The following is a 17,760-nucleotide window of genomic DNA, read 5'->3' as shown; positions in this document are numbered from 1 at the left end:
TTCTCAAAGAGTTAACATCACACATTACCTCTTCAACACTTACTTCTGCTAGGAGTTTTTCTCAAACTTTTAAGAACAAGGAATTTCTTCAATTACAAAGTTGCAATTTTTTTTTCTTCTTAAAGATATTTTTTTTAATTAATGGCTTATATTCTCCATACTTTTGATATTATTTTTGTTGCATGTATCAAGAAATATATTGCTGTTATTGAGTGACCTTGGTGCACAAGAGCATCAAACTCAGTTTTGTTTATTAAAGATTTCTTTGTTCCATTTGTGTGCACGTTCTAACAGCCACAGCATTGCCAGAAGTGAAGAACTCCTGAAACTAGAAAAAGTCTGCCCTTTAACTAAACATGGGATACAGCAATTAAGGTTACCTATGTAAGTACTGCCGAAACTTTGCTGGCAAAAAGAAAATAAACTAGTGGGGATGGTTTTTGTTTTGTTTTAATTAAGATGACTATTATCTAACTCTCAGTGGTGACCTTTTAGAAGTGTGAGCTTTACAAAGCTGGCTTCTGAGCGGAGTGCTCGGAGAATAATCATAAGTAAGCCATTCACCGCTTTCCGACTGTTTTTGCTCCGTCAGGCAAGCAATACAAACAAGTTACAGTGCTCTGCTAAAGCCTCTGCTCCAGAAGCGCTTTACAGGGCTTTTACCCTCCCCACACCATTATTACTGAAAACTCTGTGAATCACATTAAATTTGCAGCAACGTCAAGCGAACTTCAGCTGCTGTGAGATGTAGTTTTGTTTGGTCTTTGGGAATTGCCTGGGAGACCTCGACTAGAAGAGAGGCAGCGAGATGAAAGTTGCTTCCTTCTCACGGGCTGAACCCGACTCGCTGTGCGAAGGCTCCGAGCTAGCGGCCTTGGCTTACAAAACAACCCAAAGAAACTGAAACAACCGAAAGAAAAAAAAAAAAGCCACAACCAAAGCCTTGAGGAAGCAGCGTTTCACTCTTCTCTGCGGTCTTCAACCCACTCGGTGAACACTCCGAGGGTTCAGCCCACCTGCTCCTCTTAACTTTTTTACGTGGCCACGGCCGGGTAAGTCAGCCCGGCAGCCAGCGCGGCCCCTCGGTGCTGAGGCTGCTCCCTCCCGCCCGCCCCGCTCGGCCCCGGGCTCTGCCCCTCACACCAACAGGTACCGCCAGCACCCCCAGCACGGCGGGGCTGCGCCGCCGCCCGAGCAGGAACAGCCCCGAGGAGCCCGGACGCCTCACCGGGGTAGCGCTGCCCTCCGTCGCTCTCGTCACGCTGGGCCATGCCCGACGCGCCCCACAGCCGCTGCTGCGGGACTAGGAGGCGGCCGGAGGCTGCGGCGGGCGCTCCATGTCGCTGCTCTCCGGTCCCCGCGGAGCAGCGCCGGGCTCAGCGCGGCTGAGGCGGAGCAGCCGCCCCTCGCCGGCCACCCCCTCGGCGTGGCGCGGGGCCTCCCATGGCGGTGGCGGCGGCGCACACCTGGCTGCGGGACAGGTGCCGGGCTCCTCCGGCGATGCTCCAACCCCCGCAGCCCGGACTCCTCCCGCCCCGCCTCCGCTCCCCCTGCCCGGCTCGCCGGGGAAGCCCCGCCCGCCGGGAAAGGGAACGCCTGCGCGCAGGGGGGCGAGGGGCGGCCGCCGCCGAGCGCCATTTTGAATCGCCTCAGCGCCTGTGGCGGGATGGGTGGCGGTGCTCGCTTGGCTCAGCCGCGGAGGCGCCCCGGGAGCGGGGCTGTGGCTCGGGAACTGGTTCCGAGGAGCCCCCGGAGCGGAGGGAAACGGGGCTGTGGCTGAGAGCGCTCGTTTCAAGGAGCCCCGGGCTCGGCGGGAGCCACTTTGTGGCCGCCGGGCGCTGCAGCCCGTCCCGCGTTACTGCCGGGGCCGGCGAGCGGCCCTGGCCGTGCCCGGGGGGAGCAGGAGGGTGGGCGGGCTGCGCTGGTGTTGGGGAAAACCAGAATTCAGTGGGTGTGGAAGTGTGGGCTGCGGAACGTGTGGAGGTATCGCGTCCAGGTGTGTCCCTAGCTCTGTGGAACTCTGGTATTGTGTTCTGTAATGCCAAAAGTGGAAGCTCTAGAGTGGTAGTTGCGATTTGTATTTTTATCTTTCTATTCTCTTCACCGTCGTCTCAAAGTGCGCCCTTTTGGGGGTGGAGCTGTGCACACCCTGTTCTACCCTCACACTGATTTCCGAGCAGTCAACACCTGACAGGAGCAGAGCTGTCGTGTTTCCTTATCAGCTGCGAAACTCGGCGCTGTTTTGTTTTCTGTTAAGGTCACATGTTTTGCACCTAGAGTCGGTGATCATGTCTCTAGAACGGTGGTAAGATAAAGCTGCCCCCATCTGAACCGAGGATTTAAGCACTCCCGTCAACTCACGCCTCTCATGTCTACACTGAAGCTGGAAGTGTGAGGGCAGCAGACACAAATATCTGAACTTGTGTTGGGGCAGCTGGTTAGCTATGAAGTGGTGCAAACCCATGATTATTCAAGCTTCGATATGGGCAAGTTACACTTGAATGAATCGTGAGAGGCTGAGGTAAACCTGTACCGAAGTACTTGCCACCATGACCCTGTTGACACCAATTCCATACTATGAAGATAAGAATTGGATTGTTCTGAAACTGCTCTGAAAATCTACCATCAACCAAAAATTATACCTCTGCAGATAGTTTGTTTCTGTGACTGGATCAGTTCTTAGTCTGCTGTATTTCTAAGATGGGTATCAACATAAAATGATTTAAGATTGGCACTACTTTTTCCATATATTCTTTTGAAAATGACTACCATCTCTGTAAGAGAGCTTCCATATTAAATGTAAATTTAAAAAGGTAAATAAAAGCAAACCAATTTTGAGGCACTATAAACTTGTTTATATGCAAAAGATTTTTGGCGCTTATACTCTCACTAATTCCTTTTATTAAATTTTTTCTTCTGTTTTTGAGAGCATGAATCAATTCTTCTGTTGGAGCAACCAGAAGAGAATATTGTCATCATGATGTGTCACTGTACCTAGGTTAGTTGTTTGGTTCCCAGGGTAAATAAAATAATGGAAACAGTCAGGACCTCTCTACTTCTGCAGAGTGCCTGCACAGGAAATAATGATGCTTCCAGCCTAATATAATTTAGGCTGAAGAAACAATAGAAAAACCTGCTGCAGAATCTTTCAGTGGTAAGCAGAGCATATGGAAAGTCACAGAAAATTGCAGCCTGGTCAATATAAAAGAACCACCCCTGTATTGTACATGAATGGCTGTGTAACTCATAGGAAAGGGGAAGTAGCATTTCTGGTTGTCATGAGCTGTTACCAAAAGGTGCTTTGCATTAGCAGTATCAGTCCTTTCATGCCCCCTCCGTCCCAGATAAGGTAAATTTCTGTCTGCAAATAATGTGTATTATTACTTCTCTGTTTGGGGAAAAGCTGAAGGGCTCACACTGTGACTGAGTACAATGTCACACCAGTAGCTGTGATGAAGTGTGGCATGTGCTAATTACTGAAAGGAAACAGAACAGGTACTGCTAGGTACAGGAAGCACAAAAGCATAACTCAGCATAAAGGGGACCTTTAGCACCTTTATTTTGCAGCAGCTGTGCAAAATTTAAGTCCACATAGAAAGGCACACAGAAATCAATTCTTCCTGTTTAAATACGTGGGTTGTAAGTAAATCCTCAGAATGTGATAAGAAGTTAATTGTGGCACATAAAATCAGTGTGGTTATTATCAGTCTTTCGCTGCTGATTCAGGGTCAAGTAAACCTACAGCACACTTAATTTTATTAAAATTCTTGGAATAAAATCATGTTCTGTTTAACATGCAGCTGTTGTGTAGACATGAAATGTTACATAGAGCAGCCTCAAACTGGCAACTGATGTTCAGCTGGTGGGCAAAAAAACTTCTACATGTCTATTAATAGCCTGGTGCTAGTGAATTTAATTTTTTTAAAAACATTCTGTTCAAAAGCTCTGTCATACAGGCTCATATTAATGCCAGTAGAGTTTGATATCCCAGGTTTATGGTTATTCTGCAAGAAAGCATGAAGAGTTTTTGCTCTCTTCTGTCTTGGTGATTTCTCTAAAATATGCAACATATGATAAAAGTACACCAAATACCAGTCCTCTGTTTCATTAGAGCCAAGGAACAGAAATGCAATTTTCTGTCATGCTTCTGATGCCTGTAGATATGAGAAAGCATTCTCTACTTAGGCTTTCAGTTCTGTTTTGAAGCTTCAGCAATTTTGTAATTTATACAACTTCAAATTTATTTTTTAAGAACTAGATGAGAACATCTAGATTGAATTTTAATTCATCACAAGCCAAGTGTGATGCCAGCAGCTTTCAGAGCTTCATTTGAATCCACTGTGCAGCTCTTCAAAGTCAGTAATTCTCTGTCATAAGCTAGAGGACAATTTAATTTTTTTCTTTATTGTAAAGAATAGCATGTTGTGAAGGTACAGCAGTTGTGCATCACTGTGAGCTGACCAACAGCTCCTGCCTCCACTTGCCATCTCTGTGATTTAAGGCAGTTCTGGCTCACCCAGGCCCGAGTGCAAGGGTACCAAGTGTGGCAGTGCTGGACACTCCCAGCTGTTATCCATCAGAGACAGAGAAGCTCTCTCTGAAAAGCAAATGTTAGCAATACAGGAGACATTGCTCCTTTTCCTCCTTGCTTTACAGAATTACTGTAGGCACAGTGAAATAATCCATTCATGTTATATGGCACAAGAAAAGGGAACTGTGAATATATTCAGGTTTCTACTGACTCGTAGCAATGTATAGGGTAATAATTCTGTGAAAAATTCAATACTTTGGAAGCAAATGGTGATGCTTTTGAGGAATGAATATTATGCTCTTCTACTTCAGATTGATCAGAAATTAATTTTGTTCACACAAAACTATTTTTGCCTGTGTGTATTTGATAGCAGTCCATTTTCAGCATGACCACCATCTGCACTGGCATTCCTCCTAGAGGTAGACTGTCTGTACACCAGGCCATTTTCATAGGTTTGGGGTGAATCAGGAACAGCTGGAGAACATGGTATTTGATTATCCCAAAAGGCTGCCTCTTCCTATAGGAACTTAGACCTGATAAAGGATGAGGAAGCTTGGTCTATAGCTACCATCACTTCTGTTACCACTGGGTAAGAACAGACTGAGATGGTTTCCCTCCATGAGACAGCAAGAAAGTGAAGAGCAGGAAAGACAGGGGAAAGTGTGTGAGACTTTCCAGCATGTTTGAACTGATATTACTGAGACACGATGCGTGACAGGATTGTTTCTATCACTGTCTACAAGCTGTTTGGGAAAGACAACATGAGTAATAAGGTGTGAAGGAGTAAAACTGTATCAACTAAAAACATTACTCCTTGCATAATATCTCAGAATTGCAGACTCCTGAGTGCCCATAAATAATCACTCACAAAGCCTCCACGGTACCTCTGTTACAGATCTTCACTCATCACTAAATCATGCCAGAGAAGGAAACATGGTTGCTATTATGCACAGCTGCATAATGAAAAGCTGGAGTTCTAGAAGAGATTTATTCTCTTATGCAAGCACTATTTAAATTACATTTCCAAAAGAAAACAGATCTATTCTGGAGCAGTTGCCAACATGGCAACATCTACTGGAACTCACTACAAAGTAAAAATGAAGTACTGGACTAAAAATCAATTGTTGTCTAGACCTAGTAGGGATGAAGGAAACTAAGTAACATTCAGTTTGGGCAGGTAACAGATTATTATGCCTCCATGGAACTGCAGTGATTCAAGGAATTTAATATTTTTGTACTGAATACAGTAACAGGAAAAATGATGGAAAACTATTTAAAACCCATGAATGACAACTTGACTTCTTGAAGAAGACTTTGTTGTCAAATAGATGAAGGTTCCAGAGGCAAATGATTGAGGGCTAGAACTCCATTGCAAAGTGAGGACCATTAGAAGCCAAATAGCAATGAAAAAACTAGAAGTTATGAAATGTAAGAAAAAAAGTAAAAAGGCAAAATCCTACTAAAAGGGTATTGGAAACATAAAGGATGTCCTTAATATTTATTATTGCACAAATAAAGTAACTGCAAAAAACGAAAAATTCAAAACCAGTTTCTGTCCTGTCTCTGTAAGGGATCAGGCTGGCCCATCATAGCAGGTAGAGATTAATGAGACAAATTATTCTGCAACACACAACTTGTACTTTTTTTTTTTTAAACATAAATTGGGGATGAATGAAGGAAAAAATTACACAAGTTTGTGTAGACACAAGTTTGTGGGTCATTGCACAATTTCTGACACATTAGTCTAATATGTTCCTAAAAATCTGTAGCAGTGGAAGTGGCATCCCTTTTTTTAGGTGGTGCTTATGTATTTGCTTTCAGTACTGCTACTGTACTGTACTGTTCTTTGCTTGAGCATTTCCATGGCTACCAACAGGAAAGCAGAGATGAATCTGAAAATGTATTCATCTATTCTTTTTAACAGTATTTTTAGTGCTTAGAAGGAAAAACGGTTTTAGAAGAAATTTAAGAATTTGAGTGTTCTCAGTTTTATGAGACAAGGAGAGTTGCTGCTTCTCCTGTGTCTCTGTTTGCTTGCAGTGAGTAAAATAAGGTCTGTGCAGAAATGATTGCAGTTAACCCTTCATCAGCAAATCCGAAAATTTTGATGTGACAAGCAGTTGTAGCACTTTAAATGACTGTTACAGCTGTTAACAGAGGGACACAGAGACTTTGTACTGCTTTTGCAACCCCTGGTTCTCGGATTAGCTGCAAATGCAGCAATGACAGACACTGTTCTTCCAGAATCATTTGCCCTACAAAAAGGCTGTCAGGCAGAAGGCAGTGCCCATGGCAGCCTCTGAGCTCAGCCTCAGTCCTCATTGTTTACAGGTGAAGTTGTTATACACAGATGAAGTAGGACAGGGACACCAGTGTTTTGTCACTCAGTGGCTTTTTCTCAGCAGCATGTTGGCCCACTGTCAGCTCTGGCAGATGTTTTTTCCTGTTCATCCCATTATCATCCCATTGGAGCAGAGGTAGACCATAAAATTTATAAGCATTTGCATGTAATACTACAATTTGAGAGGAACTTGAACAATGGAACAGAAGTCTTACAGTAGGAATCTAAAATGTATCAGCAAAGACTCCTTTGTCTCAGACCTCTGGAGTCTTTTTGCTATTAGTTTCACAGGTAATAAAAGAAAATTATGTGACATGCTGTATGTGGAAGGTAATGACTAATTCATTGGGGATAATACTTAACTATGCTGGTCCTGGCAGGGAAAGAATGAGTTACTGTGAAGGAATCCTGGCTTTCCAGAAGGTTCACTGCCTTCCCATGTATTTTCACATCAGACACTCCCATGAAGGCACAGTGTGACATGCATTTACAGCCAGCCTGTCCTACCATTAACAGATGCACTTGCTCTAGGACTATACAGTGGCAGTTTTTGCATGACAGAAGCATTGTTTACACTGGAAACTAATTCTTTACAATATGTGTATTTAATATTAATTCAGATACAGGAATTGAAAAGCCTGACTGATGAAATGTAGTTCTTTTATCAAGTATCTTCTATAAATGCAATGATAATATACTACTTCTGCTGTATTTAAGAAATAATTGAAAATAACATATGCCTTTTAAAGTTTCAATGACCAAGTTTGAACAAAAGTATTCACCCAAGGACCTTACAGAGGGACTTCCATTATTTCCCAGTGTGTGTTTCTGTGTTGTTTTCACTGAACTCTTAATTCAGCAGAACTCATTCTGCACACAATCCCAGGTTACCCTGCCTGCAGACTTACAGCACCAAAATGCACAAGGCTCCACCAAGTCGAATGTGAGTTCTTGGGGCTTTTTTTCCTTTCTCTGAAAGGAGGTGCAGCCATGGAATTAGTGAGATACTGGTTACTTGATGGCTGAACACAAATTAAAAGCAGAAATAGAAATCTGCTGGGTTAGATCCCGTATTACATACCAGTTCTGTAACTGTTACGTGAGAGAGGGTCTGGGTTTGCTTGGGTTTGATTTTTTTTAAAAGGTCTCCTGTTTTCTAAACATGAATTACAGCAATGAAAAGGACTCCCAAATTAGGTATGTCATGCCATTTCTCCAGAATATTTAATGCTTAACTGCATGTTGTATCTATACTATACACATTAGCCGAAGAAAATGAAGACACACACACACACCATCCAATTGTCCTTTTATATTTTTATTCGGTGTTAAGTAACTCCACAAGAAAACAAAATCAGTTACTCTGGTGTACGTGAAATCAGAACAATACAACCACTTGAAGCAAAAAGTAGAAACAAATTTCAGCCCAGGAATGGAAAACTGATACTTCAATGCTATGGATATGCAATGCGCTTCATCCCACAGTGCGGTTCAGCGTATGCCAACCTTTAATGCTCTCATTGTTGTTATTGTTGTTGGTGTGTGTTTCTATCCATATAGAAAAACTAAAAACCACACTTCAACTCTCACTGAAAGCCTTAGAGCTTTAGCCATTAAACTATGAAAACGAGTAAAGACAATTTGTTATTGCCCAAGCTCAAGATAGGATTTTATTTTCCCCAAAGGTGCTGGGATCATTACATGCCACAGTGTAACTATGAGCAACACCTTTGTTACTTTTGAGCCCTTTCTTACCAAGGAAGAAGCTCTAGCCAGAATTAACTGAGCTGAAGTTTGTGTTTGAAATATGTCCACTTGGTCACTTCCTGTTCTCAAATGAATTCTATTCCATTCTTCACTGCAGTGATTTGAAGAATTTGTGTGTAAAGTTCTTTTTTCCTTTCATGTTACAGTTAACTAGTTTCAGTGCAGGTGCTAAACAACCTCTCAAGGAAGCTCCAGAAGAAAGTAAAATATATAAAATCTATTCAAAGTCTGCAAATAAATTAAGAAAAGAAACTGTAAAGTGTCAAAAGATTTGCTGTATGAATACAAACCCTAAAACATAGTCTAAGAGGAGGACCAAAAGAAAGTCCTTGGATAAGGGCAACCAAGCCAGTTTTAGTAAGGATCTCACCAAAAGCGTTGCACGAAGACCGGCATGGTTTCCCAACCATGTATTTCAATTCTTACACTGTCAATTGAATAAAGGCAACAAAACCCAGTTACTCAGAAAGCATTTCTAGCGCAGAACATATTTCAAAGGCAGTTCAGCTCACATTTCAAACAGCTATGTTTCTTGTGAGGTTTATTGCCTGTCAAAAATAATGGTGAAGCTTTTCAAGTCAGTATTGGACTTTCTGCACTTCCTGGTGTTATAGACATGCTGCGATCGTGTAGACTAGTTAGTTGTCATTTTTTAAACTAGGAGTTGTTAAAAACTCAGAATGTTTAGTTTTGCAAATATTGCTCCTCCTGGTTTATACATTTTGCATAATGTGTTAAAAGCAGAAGGAGTTGATAGTCTTGTACAGATGCAACTTGACAATGTATTGACTTTCTAAGTTAACAAAAGAAAATTTAAAAGCAAGTCACATAAAGCAACAATCACTACTGCAATCACACACGTATGTTGTAAGTCATCACCTTCCCTACCCCCACCCACCACACACATAACTTGCCCCACACATTCTCTCAGAAACACAAAATGAACTACGAGATTTACTAAATTACAGCCACAACAGCAGCTAACTGCAGCAGCCACAGGATTTCTTTCAAGTGAAGCACTGACCCTTTGCATTTAAAACATTGAACACTGAGCATTTTAGAGAGTTTCAGTCATTCAGGCTCAAGTTCAGTTACAGGATGCTTTTGCAGGTTACATGAATGCCTTCATCTGCAACAAGACAACATTCTCATTACTCATTAACAAAATTCACAACAATCCACACATCACCCCAGTGGTTTATTATTTTTGGTGTTACTTTTTGAACTTCTGCCCCACATTGGCAAATTGCTAAAAAGGACAAAAAAAAAAGAAAAAAAGGAAAAAAATAAAACCCACATTGCCTCCATACCTACAAAAAAATCCTTGGCTTCTCCAGTTAGCAAAAATACAAACCATGGTATCCTCAGTGTTGGTTTGTGGGAGGGGGAATCATAGGATAGAAAACACAGTTTCTGTAAGTCTCTAAAGCACAACCCTGTTGTTCCTACTTCAAAGTTATGAGATTTACTGAATGAAGACTGGACAAGTCATTCATGCTTTTCTCCTGCATTCAGAAAGGCACTGATAGATTACAGTGTTAAGTATTTATCTCCCAGTTCTTAAAGAACAAAGCCTAATGTGCAGAAAGCTGAAGTCTCTGAATAGCAGAAGTAGTTGTAGACACTGCGATGCTAAGAAGATCGTAATAGTGGTAGGGCTACTACAGTTACGAAAGAAAATAACTGCAATTAAGATGCAAAAAAGCAGTGGTACTACTAAGACAAGCACATGCACATCCATTCTTGATTTGACAACACAATCTAGTCTAGTTCAAATAGCCAAGAATTTAACAGTATTTTTTGGGAAAAAAAATCTTCAACAGGACAGCTGTGTCCTCATCTATAAAATAAGCAAGAAGAGAAAGATAAATACACATCTGAATCCATTAACTGAAGAGGAAACTCAAGTTGTTGTTTTAGAGCTACAGACCCTCAAGAAAGATAGTTTTCCATCTTATGTTACTTTTCAATCATCTGCTCTACTCTGCAGTTTTTACAGTTGAGTTCGAGAAAAAAGCTCCTCCTCACATGGATCAGCCCATTCGCTTCCACCTTCTGAAGCTGTGTCTTCAGAGCTGGAGCTATCACTGGAGTAGATCTTCTTCCTGAAGCCATTTGGTTTTGCCTCAGCATTTAAATCATCTGCACATCTTGCTTCATAAACAGAAGAAACCTAAGGATTTAAACTGACAGTGTTGATGGGGAACAATAAAGAACATGCTTGCTTTTCTCTGGGCTGGGAGGTTATATGGATTTTTAGTTGTCCAAGAGAGATGCCACGATTACAGGGCAAGTCCTCCTCATTCCTGACTTAGTCCACTATGTAGAAAGGACTGCAGAACAGCAGGGAAAAAAGGTGGTGCTTTTATTATTTTTTCCTATTCCTTAATTTTAGGATTTGCATAACACAGCAAGAGAATCAAAAGTGAACTCAGGATGTATCTTTATCACAGTTCATGTTAGAAAAATTACTGTAAAAGTTATCTCCAAAACTTGATAGTAAGTATTAAATAGTAGGAAAACACAGCACAGATCTGACTAAACTTCAAGCAAATGTATTTTAAATATATTTTCATCTGAATGAGTAAAGCTATAGCAAGCATGTCACAATGTTAAACTAAGCACTATCATCACTCTGAAGTTTAAAGTTATATCAATAAACACATGTATACATGAATTTTTTTCCCTAGAGAAAAAACCAGACTTTTTTTGCTTGTAATGAGGACAGTATTCAGCATATATTATCTTTATGTCTTTATTTGCTGGTCCTTTCTGCCCTCATAGTGCACTTCAGCTCACTCTACACTTACTGAAATTAGAAGTTGAAGGAAAAGAAGACTCATGTTTAACACTCATGACAAGCAAATGGCAAGCATTCCCAAAGGAAACTGGCTTTGCTTATCTACTGGAAGTACAGCTGTTTGTACAAAGGGTTGTACTCCCCAAAGTACAACACCCTGAGGAACTTTTAGAAAGATGCTCAAGATGCAGAGGAGGTTAAAAAACAAAGTAAGAGAAGAGAAGCTTTTGAAGGTTCTTGCAGGAATTTCATTTGAGGGTAGACTGAGAACTGTGATGAAAGGAAAGATGCAGTAGCCCACCCTTATAAAATAAGAAAAAAACTTTCTCCCCCAAACCATTGACAAACTTACCATATTAAAATCTAAAAGATGTTCATCATCATTGGATACTTCCTTTACATCTGCAAGTTCTCCTACACCATTCTCTCCCTTGGCATTTGTATAGCACTCTTATATTGTTTTTGTGGGGGTGTTTCAGATGCAAAGGAAGAAAAAACAGAATTGAGGAACACTGTTATTTACATTTACCATAAATTTCAGCATCCAGAGATGTATTCTTGGAATTCACACTCTATGCCACATAAACTCTGTGCTTGTGGGGGTTTTTATGGTCTGCCACCCATAAAGAAATCACCATAATACCTCATGGAAATTTCATCAAATCCTACCTGAATAACTAATAGTAAAAGAAGAAGCTACTTAGTTAAGGGAAACACCTAAAATACCAAAGAACGAGTTTTTTTATGATAAGTGGTTCAGTACATTTTTCAATTCTGATATTGCATTGTGTTCCACATCACTCCTATTTCTATACCCATACTGTATAGACTGAAACAGTAGCCTGCTCCTCACTGAAACTCAAGAACCCCAATTGATGTGAATGGCTATGATTTCTACTTACCAGAGTAAACTTGTATATATAATATCAACATCTATCATGTAGATAGATACATATGGATCACATGCATCAACACCCACATAATAAAAAGCACCCATACTGAAAACTGGATACAGAAAAAGGTTTGTGGAAGAGTAGTGTCAGCTGTGAGGATCAAGTCCCGGGCTTGTTTAAAAACTGAGTCGCACAGAGCAAACCGTGGCTCTGCTGTCCCTGACAAGACATGGCCCTGTCCCTGACAGACATGGTGTTGTCCCTGACAGACACAGCGCTGTCCCTGACAGACATGGTGTTGTCCCTGACAGACAGGGCGCTGTCCCTGACAGACATGGTGTTGTCCCTGACACACACGGCGTTGTCCCTGACACACACGGCGCTGTCCCTGACAGACATGGCCCTGTCCCTGACAGACACGGCGCTGTCCCTGACAGACATGGTGTTGTCCCTGACACACACGGCGTTGTCCCTGACAGACACGGCGCTGTCCCTGACACACACGGTGTTGTCCCTGACAGACATGGCCCTGTCCCTGACAGACACGGCGCTGTCCCTGACAGACACAGTGTTGTCCCTGACAGACATGGTGTTGTCCCTGACAGACACGGCATTGTCCCTGACAGACTCGGCACTGTCCCTGACACACACGGCGCTGTCCCTGACACACACGGCGCTGTCCCTGACACGGTGTTGTCCCTGACAGACACGGCGCTGTCCCTGACAGACACGGCGCTGTCCCTGACAGACACGGCGCTGTCCCTGACAAACACGGCGCTGTCCCTGACACACACGGCGCTGTCCCTGACACACACGGCGCTGTCCCTGACAAACACGGTGTTGTCCCTGACAGACACGGCGCTGTCCCTGACAGACACGGCGCTGTCCCTGACACAGTGTTGTCCCTGACAGACACGGCGCTGTCCCTGACACACACGGCGCTGTCCCTGACACGGCGCTGTCCCTGACACACACGGTGTTGTCCCAGACACACACGGCGCTGTCCCTGACACACACGGCGCTGTCCCTGACACACACAGTGTTGTCCCTGACAGACACGGTGTTGTCCCTGACAGACACGGTGCTGTCCCTGACAGACAGGGCGCTGTCCCTGACACACACGGCGCTGTCCCTGACACACACGGTGCTGTCCCTGACAGACAGGGCGCTGTCCCTGACAGACACGGTGCTGTCCCTGACACACACGGTGTTGTCCCTGACAGACACGGCGCTGTCCCTGGCAGACACGGCGCTGTCCCTGACACACACGGCGCTGTCCCTGACACACACGGTGTTGTCCCTGACACACACGGCGCTGTCCCTGACACACACGGTGTTGTCCCTGACACACACGGCGCTGTCCCTGACACACACGGCGCTGTCCCTGGCTCTGCATCAGCAGCTCCTGGGCTCAGGCGTGCTGGCCGCCAGGGGGCAGCCCCGGCGCCGCGGCTTTGCGGGGGACCCCGATCCCCCTGTGGGAAGACTGACGGCAGCTCTGAGCGCCCAACTGCTCCTGCACTGGGCACACTTCTACAGCTGGGAGTGAAGTAAAAGTTAAGATGTTCTTGGAAGCCACCCAAACTGTCCTAAACACCAAAGTAAGGCTGTTCTGGAACCAAGAACACAGTTTTAGTTGGTTGCGCTTAAAGCTGTGCTTCAAAAATAATAACTGACTAATCTACTTTCAAACTACTAAGGAACCAGGTCTCAAATCAAAACTTTCTCACCCTGAGCCTGTACTAACAGAAAGCACCAGAGATCCTGTCAATGCAGGATACCAATTCAGAATGGTCTTGTTTAGCTTCTTGCTTTGGAGACAGAAAAGGTGAATTGGTATGCGGGCAAAAAAAGCTGTGGGGATTCTTGCCGGTCTACTGAAAACCTGGGCTTGAGTCAGTTGTCAGAAGCTACGGATTCCTGGGAGTGCTGGAAGCACACCTGCTTCTGGTCACAAGCAGCCTGCCTACTAAGACTGGACTTGCTCTCTGTGCAAGACAGAAAAATTCCCAGTCTGTCAGTGTGAAAGGACTGGGCAAGTGGCGAATCCCTCTCCTTCCCAGCCTCAAAGAGATTCCACACATTCACTGAATAACTGGCACGTTATTTATGCACACCCATAAAAGATAATCATCGTGTTTTCACATTGTTATAGACTTATCTACCTAAGAAGTATTTTTTCAGGATGAAACATTAAAAAATGTAATAAAGTGTTTTCATAATCAGAGATTTCCTGTTTATTTAATTGCAGGCTTTGGAATTAAGTAAACATGTGTAAATGTTAAGATTATTTAAAAACCACTTTCTTTTAAAACCAATTTAGAATCATGCTAGAGATCTACTACAAGTGCAACTGAAGCATCCCAGTTCTCTCTCAGATGAGAGATTTTTTTGTGGAAGCTTACTGGTGTGGGTTTTTAAAATACAGACAGTAAATCCAATTCATCTGCAGCAATTCTAATCCATAACAAGAAGCATTTCATTCTAATATGGGTGCAATAGAAGGTTAGTTCTAACAGGCAGAGGTGCTTACCTTCACACTGTGATGCAGGAAAAAGGGGAGAATAGAGCGCCTTTTCCCACCAGCATTGCTTTTCCTGGCTGCCACTCATTTTCTGCAGATTAGTATTCAATATAGGAAAGTGTTTAGAAAATAATCACATTTCATTTTGCCATAAATAATATACTTACATGTAGAGGAGGAAATTCTGGTATTACAATGAATTTTCCTAAGTCTTACAGGTCACACTGCTCAAGTTGTAACATTAATGGGAAATGATTGTCAAACTACAGTGGAACATCCATTCTCTGAACTCTTACAGCCAATATGAGCTCCATGCTGGGGCTCAGACTTTGCCCATGCAGAGTTACACAAATACAGAAAAAAATTTTAATTCCAGCCCTACACTTTATAATCTAGAGAGAGCTACCCAAGAGATAGAAGTACGGTGAAATGTTAGCCAACATGACAAACATTTCATTGTAACACAAGACAGAGAAGACAGAGGACAAAAATTGGCAAAATTTCATGTTTAAAATTTGGGAGGATGAATTGACAGAACCATTACTCAGTGGAAAAACACAAAATTAGAGAATTATGTGTCAACATGAGGAAAAAGAGGTTATGAGGATGATCAATGATTTGTCTTTATGGTAGAAGTAATCCATTCACTAAGACTGCCAAAATTCTCTCCCTTTCCCCATATTTTAATGCTAGTTTAATTTTACCAGAGGCCTTTCCTTATGACATTGATGGACATGGCTAAAATAGCAAGGGCTTGTCACAACACACATGCCCCCAGTTTCACTGGGGTCCCTCAGGTAACCCCATTAGCGTTCAAAAGATTATGCCACCTTGTAACATCCTCTATAGATATTAGAATGATTCAAAAAGCAAACAACAGTGCAGATGCCTACAACAAACATTAACAAATGAGCTTCAACACTGACTTTCTAGCCAGCTTCCTCCTCAGTAAACTTGAGAATGTTTAAACGTGCAAGATTAATAAACATCCTTTTGTTCCTCCTTAACCTGCTGTAAAACTACACACCCATAGAACTTAAACTGACAAACACTCACTCCTTAATAAAGAGAAGCCCCTCTCAAACCAAAGGAGTGACTCAAGAGTGCTGTACTTAGAGACACATCCTAGATTCAACTTATTTGAACTTATCCATGCTGGTTTCCTGTCATAAGACCCAGGAACAGTCATTTTGGAACCACCCTCCAAAAATTCAAACTCTTAATTCCAGAAAAAAAAATTCTTAGGAACTTAAACCATCAGTTGGTGTCTTTTTTTAACACTAAAAAAAAAAAGAAGCAGCTCAAGGGTATAAGCAGGACATAGTAAGAAATATGTGCATTTACAAATACATTCAATCATGGAAGCCACACTCTGTGCTGATTATAGATAGAGGCATCTAAACTCCACAGGCACAATGTATTATTAACTTCAAAGTCTCTCCCCTGCTGCTGTCACGCCTGCACATGGGATAAGCTGCATGAACCCCAGCAGGTACTGGCAAAGCCAGCTTGAGTCTGGCAGGGCACAAGGAGCTGCAGCAGCTTTGCTTCCGAGGCTCAGGCAGCAGCAGAGCTCAGCCCCTGCTCTGGGATGGCTCCATGGCTGAACCAGCACTGGCTGCTTCAGCCCCCCTGTGCTTCCATCACACCCTGACACCTGGAGAGCTGGGGCAGGTCACAGAGAGCTCCCAGCTCATTGCTGAATTTCTGTTTGGGAGGGGATAGAGGACACTTTTAATGTCCATTTCATACATTTGCAGAAGAAAAGTTTTTTCCTACAGTTGCTTAAGTGTTTCCTAGAAATGCAGTCTCACATTGTGAAATTTTCTGTGAATCAAAGAGGCACTCCCAATCAGGAAATACAAAATACCTACTCCCAAATAGCACAAGTCTACCTTCCTTTGCTGGCAATCTTTCCTTTTGAAAACAAGATTTTCAATTTATGTCTCCTTCTCCTCCTCTTATGTCTCCTTCTCCTCCTCTTTCACACGCACTCCTATACACTTCCAGTGTTTTATGAAAAGTTTTATTAAGTTTTCCAACTAACCATCTAAATAGCTACTATTATTTAGAATGGTGATAATAAATATTGTGACTGGAAGTCTCTCCTCTCTGAAACCATTCATATTCATTTTACTTTATTCTTAAGTTAAACTCATAGACAGCAAGGCAAAACCAGCTACAATACTGTTTGAATCCCAGTTTTGCTGCAGGTCAGAGAGAAAACTGATGGGTTTCCTTTCTGGTTTTAAAGCTAGGCATAGAGTAACTGAGAGTAACTTCTCCCAGACTATTAGATACTAATTTGAAAACACCATCACTGACCTGCTGTACTGCTTCAGAACGCTTGCTGACAAGGATCATGGCTGACAAGGGTAACAAAAGGCTTGAAAAATGTGAACAGAATAAGCACTAAAGCCTCAGTATGGGCTGAATGAATATTATCAGAAGTGTTACAACTGACAGAAAAAAATCATATTAATCTGTAAGCAAATATTTCTTTCAACCTGCTCCACAAGCCCTTACTATCAGGAAGAATACAACACATGGATAATTCAGAAGCCAAAGCAGCAATGAACCCATTGACTCCCATTCCAAAAGATGAGGTCCTAATTTTAGTTCATCAGCCACCCAGTGAAGATACACTTGGCTCAAGAAGCCAGTCACAAATGAACAAAGGGAGCTGAGTCTAGACTTTATATTCTTAAAACCTATTTTGCAGTAACCTCATTGTTGAATTTTACTGAAAATATATGTGGAAAGGACTCTATGAGATAATCTAGCCTCTACTCTTGCACAAAGCTGGAATCAACTACAATGCACGATTCTTACGTTCAGTCTCATCAAAGCAGAATTTCCACTTCTTCCCTAAAAAATAACTGAGCCTGACAGTATGCTCCTTGT

The 17,760-nt window shown here is 42.5% G+C and overlaps 2 protein-coding genes across 7 annotated transcripts in view; both read right to left on the bottom strand.

Moving 5' to 3' along the window:
• TBC1D14 (TBC1 domain family member 14) overlaps positions 1-1,484 on the bottom strand; it is a 62,904-nt gene extending 61,420 nt beyond the window's left edge. The window contains exon 1 of the mRNA XM_036382005.2: positions 1,229-1,484. Coding sequence (XP_036237898.1) covers positions 1,229-1,271 — 43 coding nt within the window. The 5' untranslated portion in view covers positions 1,272-1,484. The remainder of the gene's footprint in view (positions 1-1,228) is intronic.
• A 6,685-nt stretch (positions 1,485-8,169) lies between these two features.
• The window catches only part of KIAA0232 (KIAA0232 ortholog), a 47,010-nt gene continuing 37,419 nt past the window's right edge, over positions 8,170-17,760 (bottom strand). For 2 of the 6 annotated variants that reach the window (XM_036382594.2, XM_036382597.1), the window contains 2 exons: positions 14,866-14,947; positions 10,707-11,889 (listed from right to left, as the gene is read on the bottom strand). In XM_036382594.2, the coding sequence (XP_036238487.1) occupies positions 11,492-11,889; positions 14,866-14,947 (480 nt within the window). In that variant the 3' untranslated portion in view covers positions 10,707-11,491. Of the gene's footprint in view, positions 11,890-14,865; positions 14,975-17,760 lie in introns of all 6 variants that reach the window. The other 4 variants (XM_036382598.2, XM_054514750.1, XM_036382595.2 and 1 more) reach the window with 4 other exon arrangements.

Source organism: Molothrus ater, chromosome 4 (genome assembly GCF_012460135.2).
Source record: "Molothrus ater isolate BHLD 08-10-18 breed brown headed cowbird chromosome 4, BPBGC_Mater_1.1, whole genome shotgun sequence".
Classification (NCBI taxonomy): Eukaryota; Metazoa; Chordata; class Aves; order Passeriformes; family Icteridae; genus Molothrus; species Molothrus ater.
The sequence above is the reverse complement of the archived record's forward strand: the minus strand, read 5'-3'. Positions and strand labels throughout refer to the sequence as shown.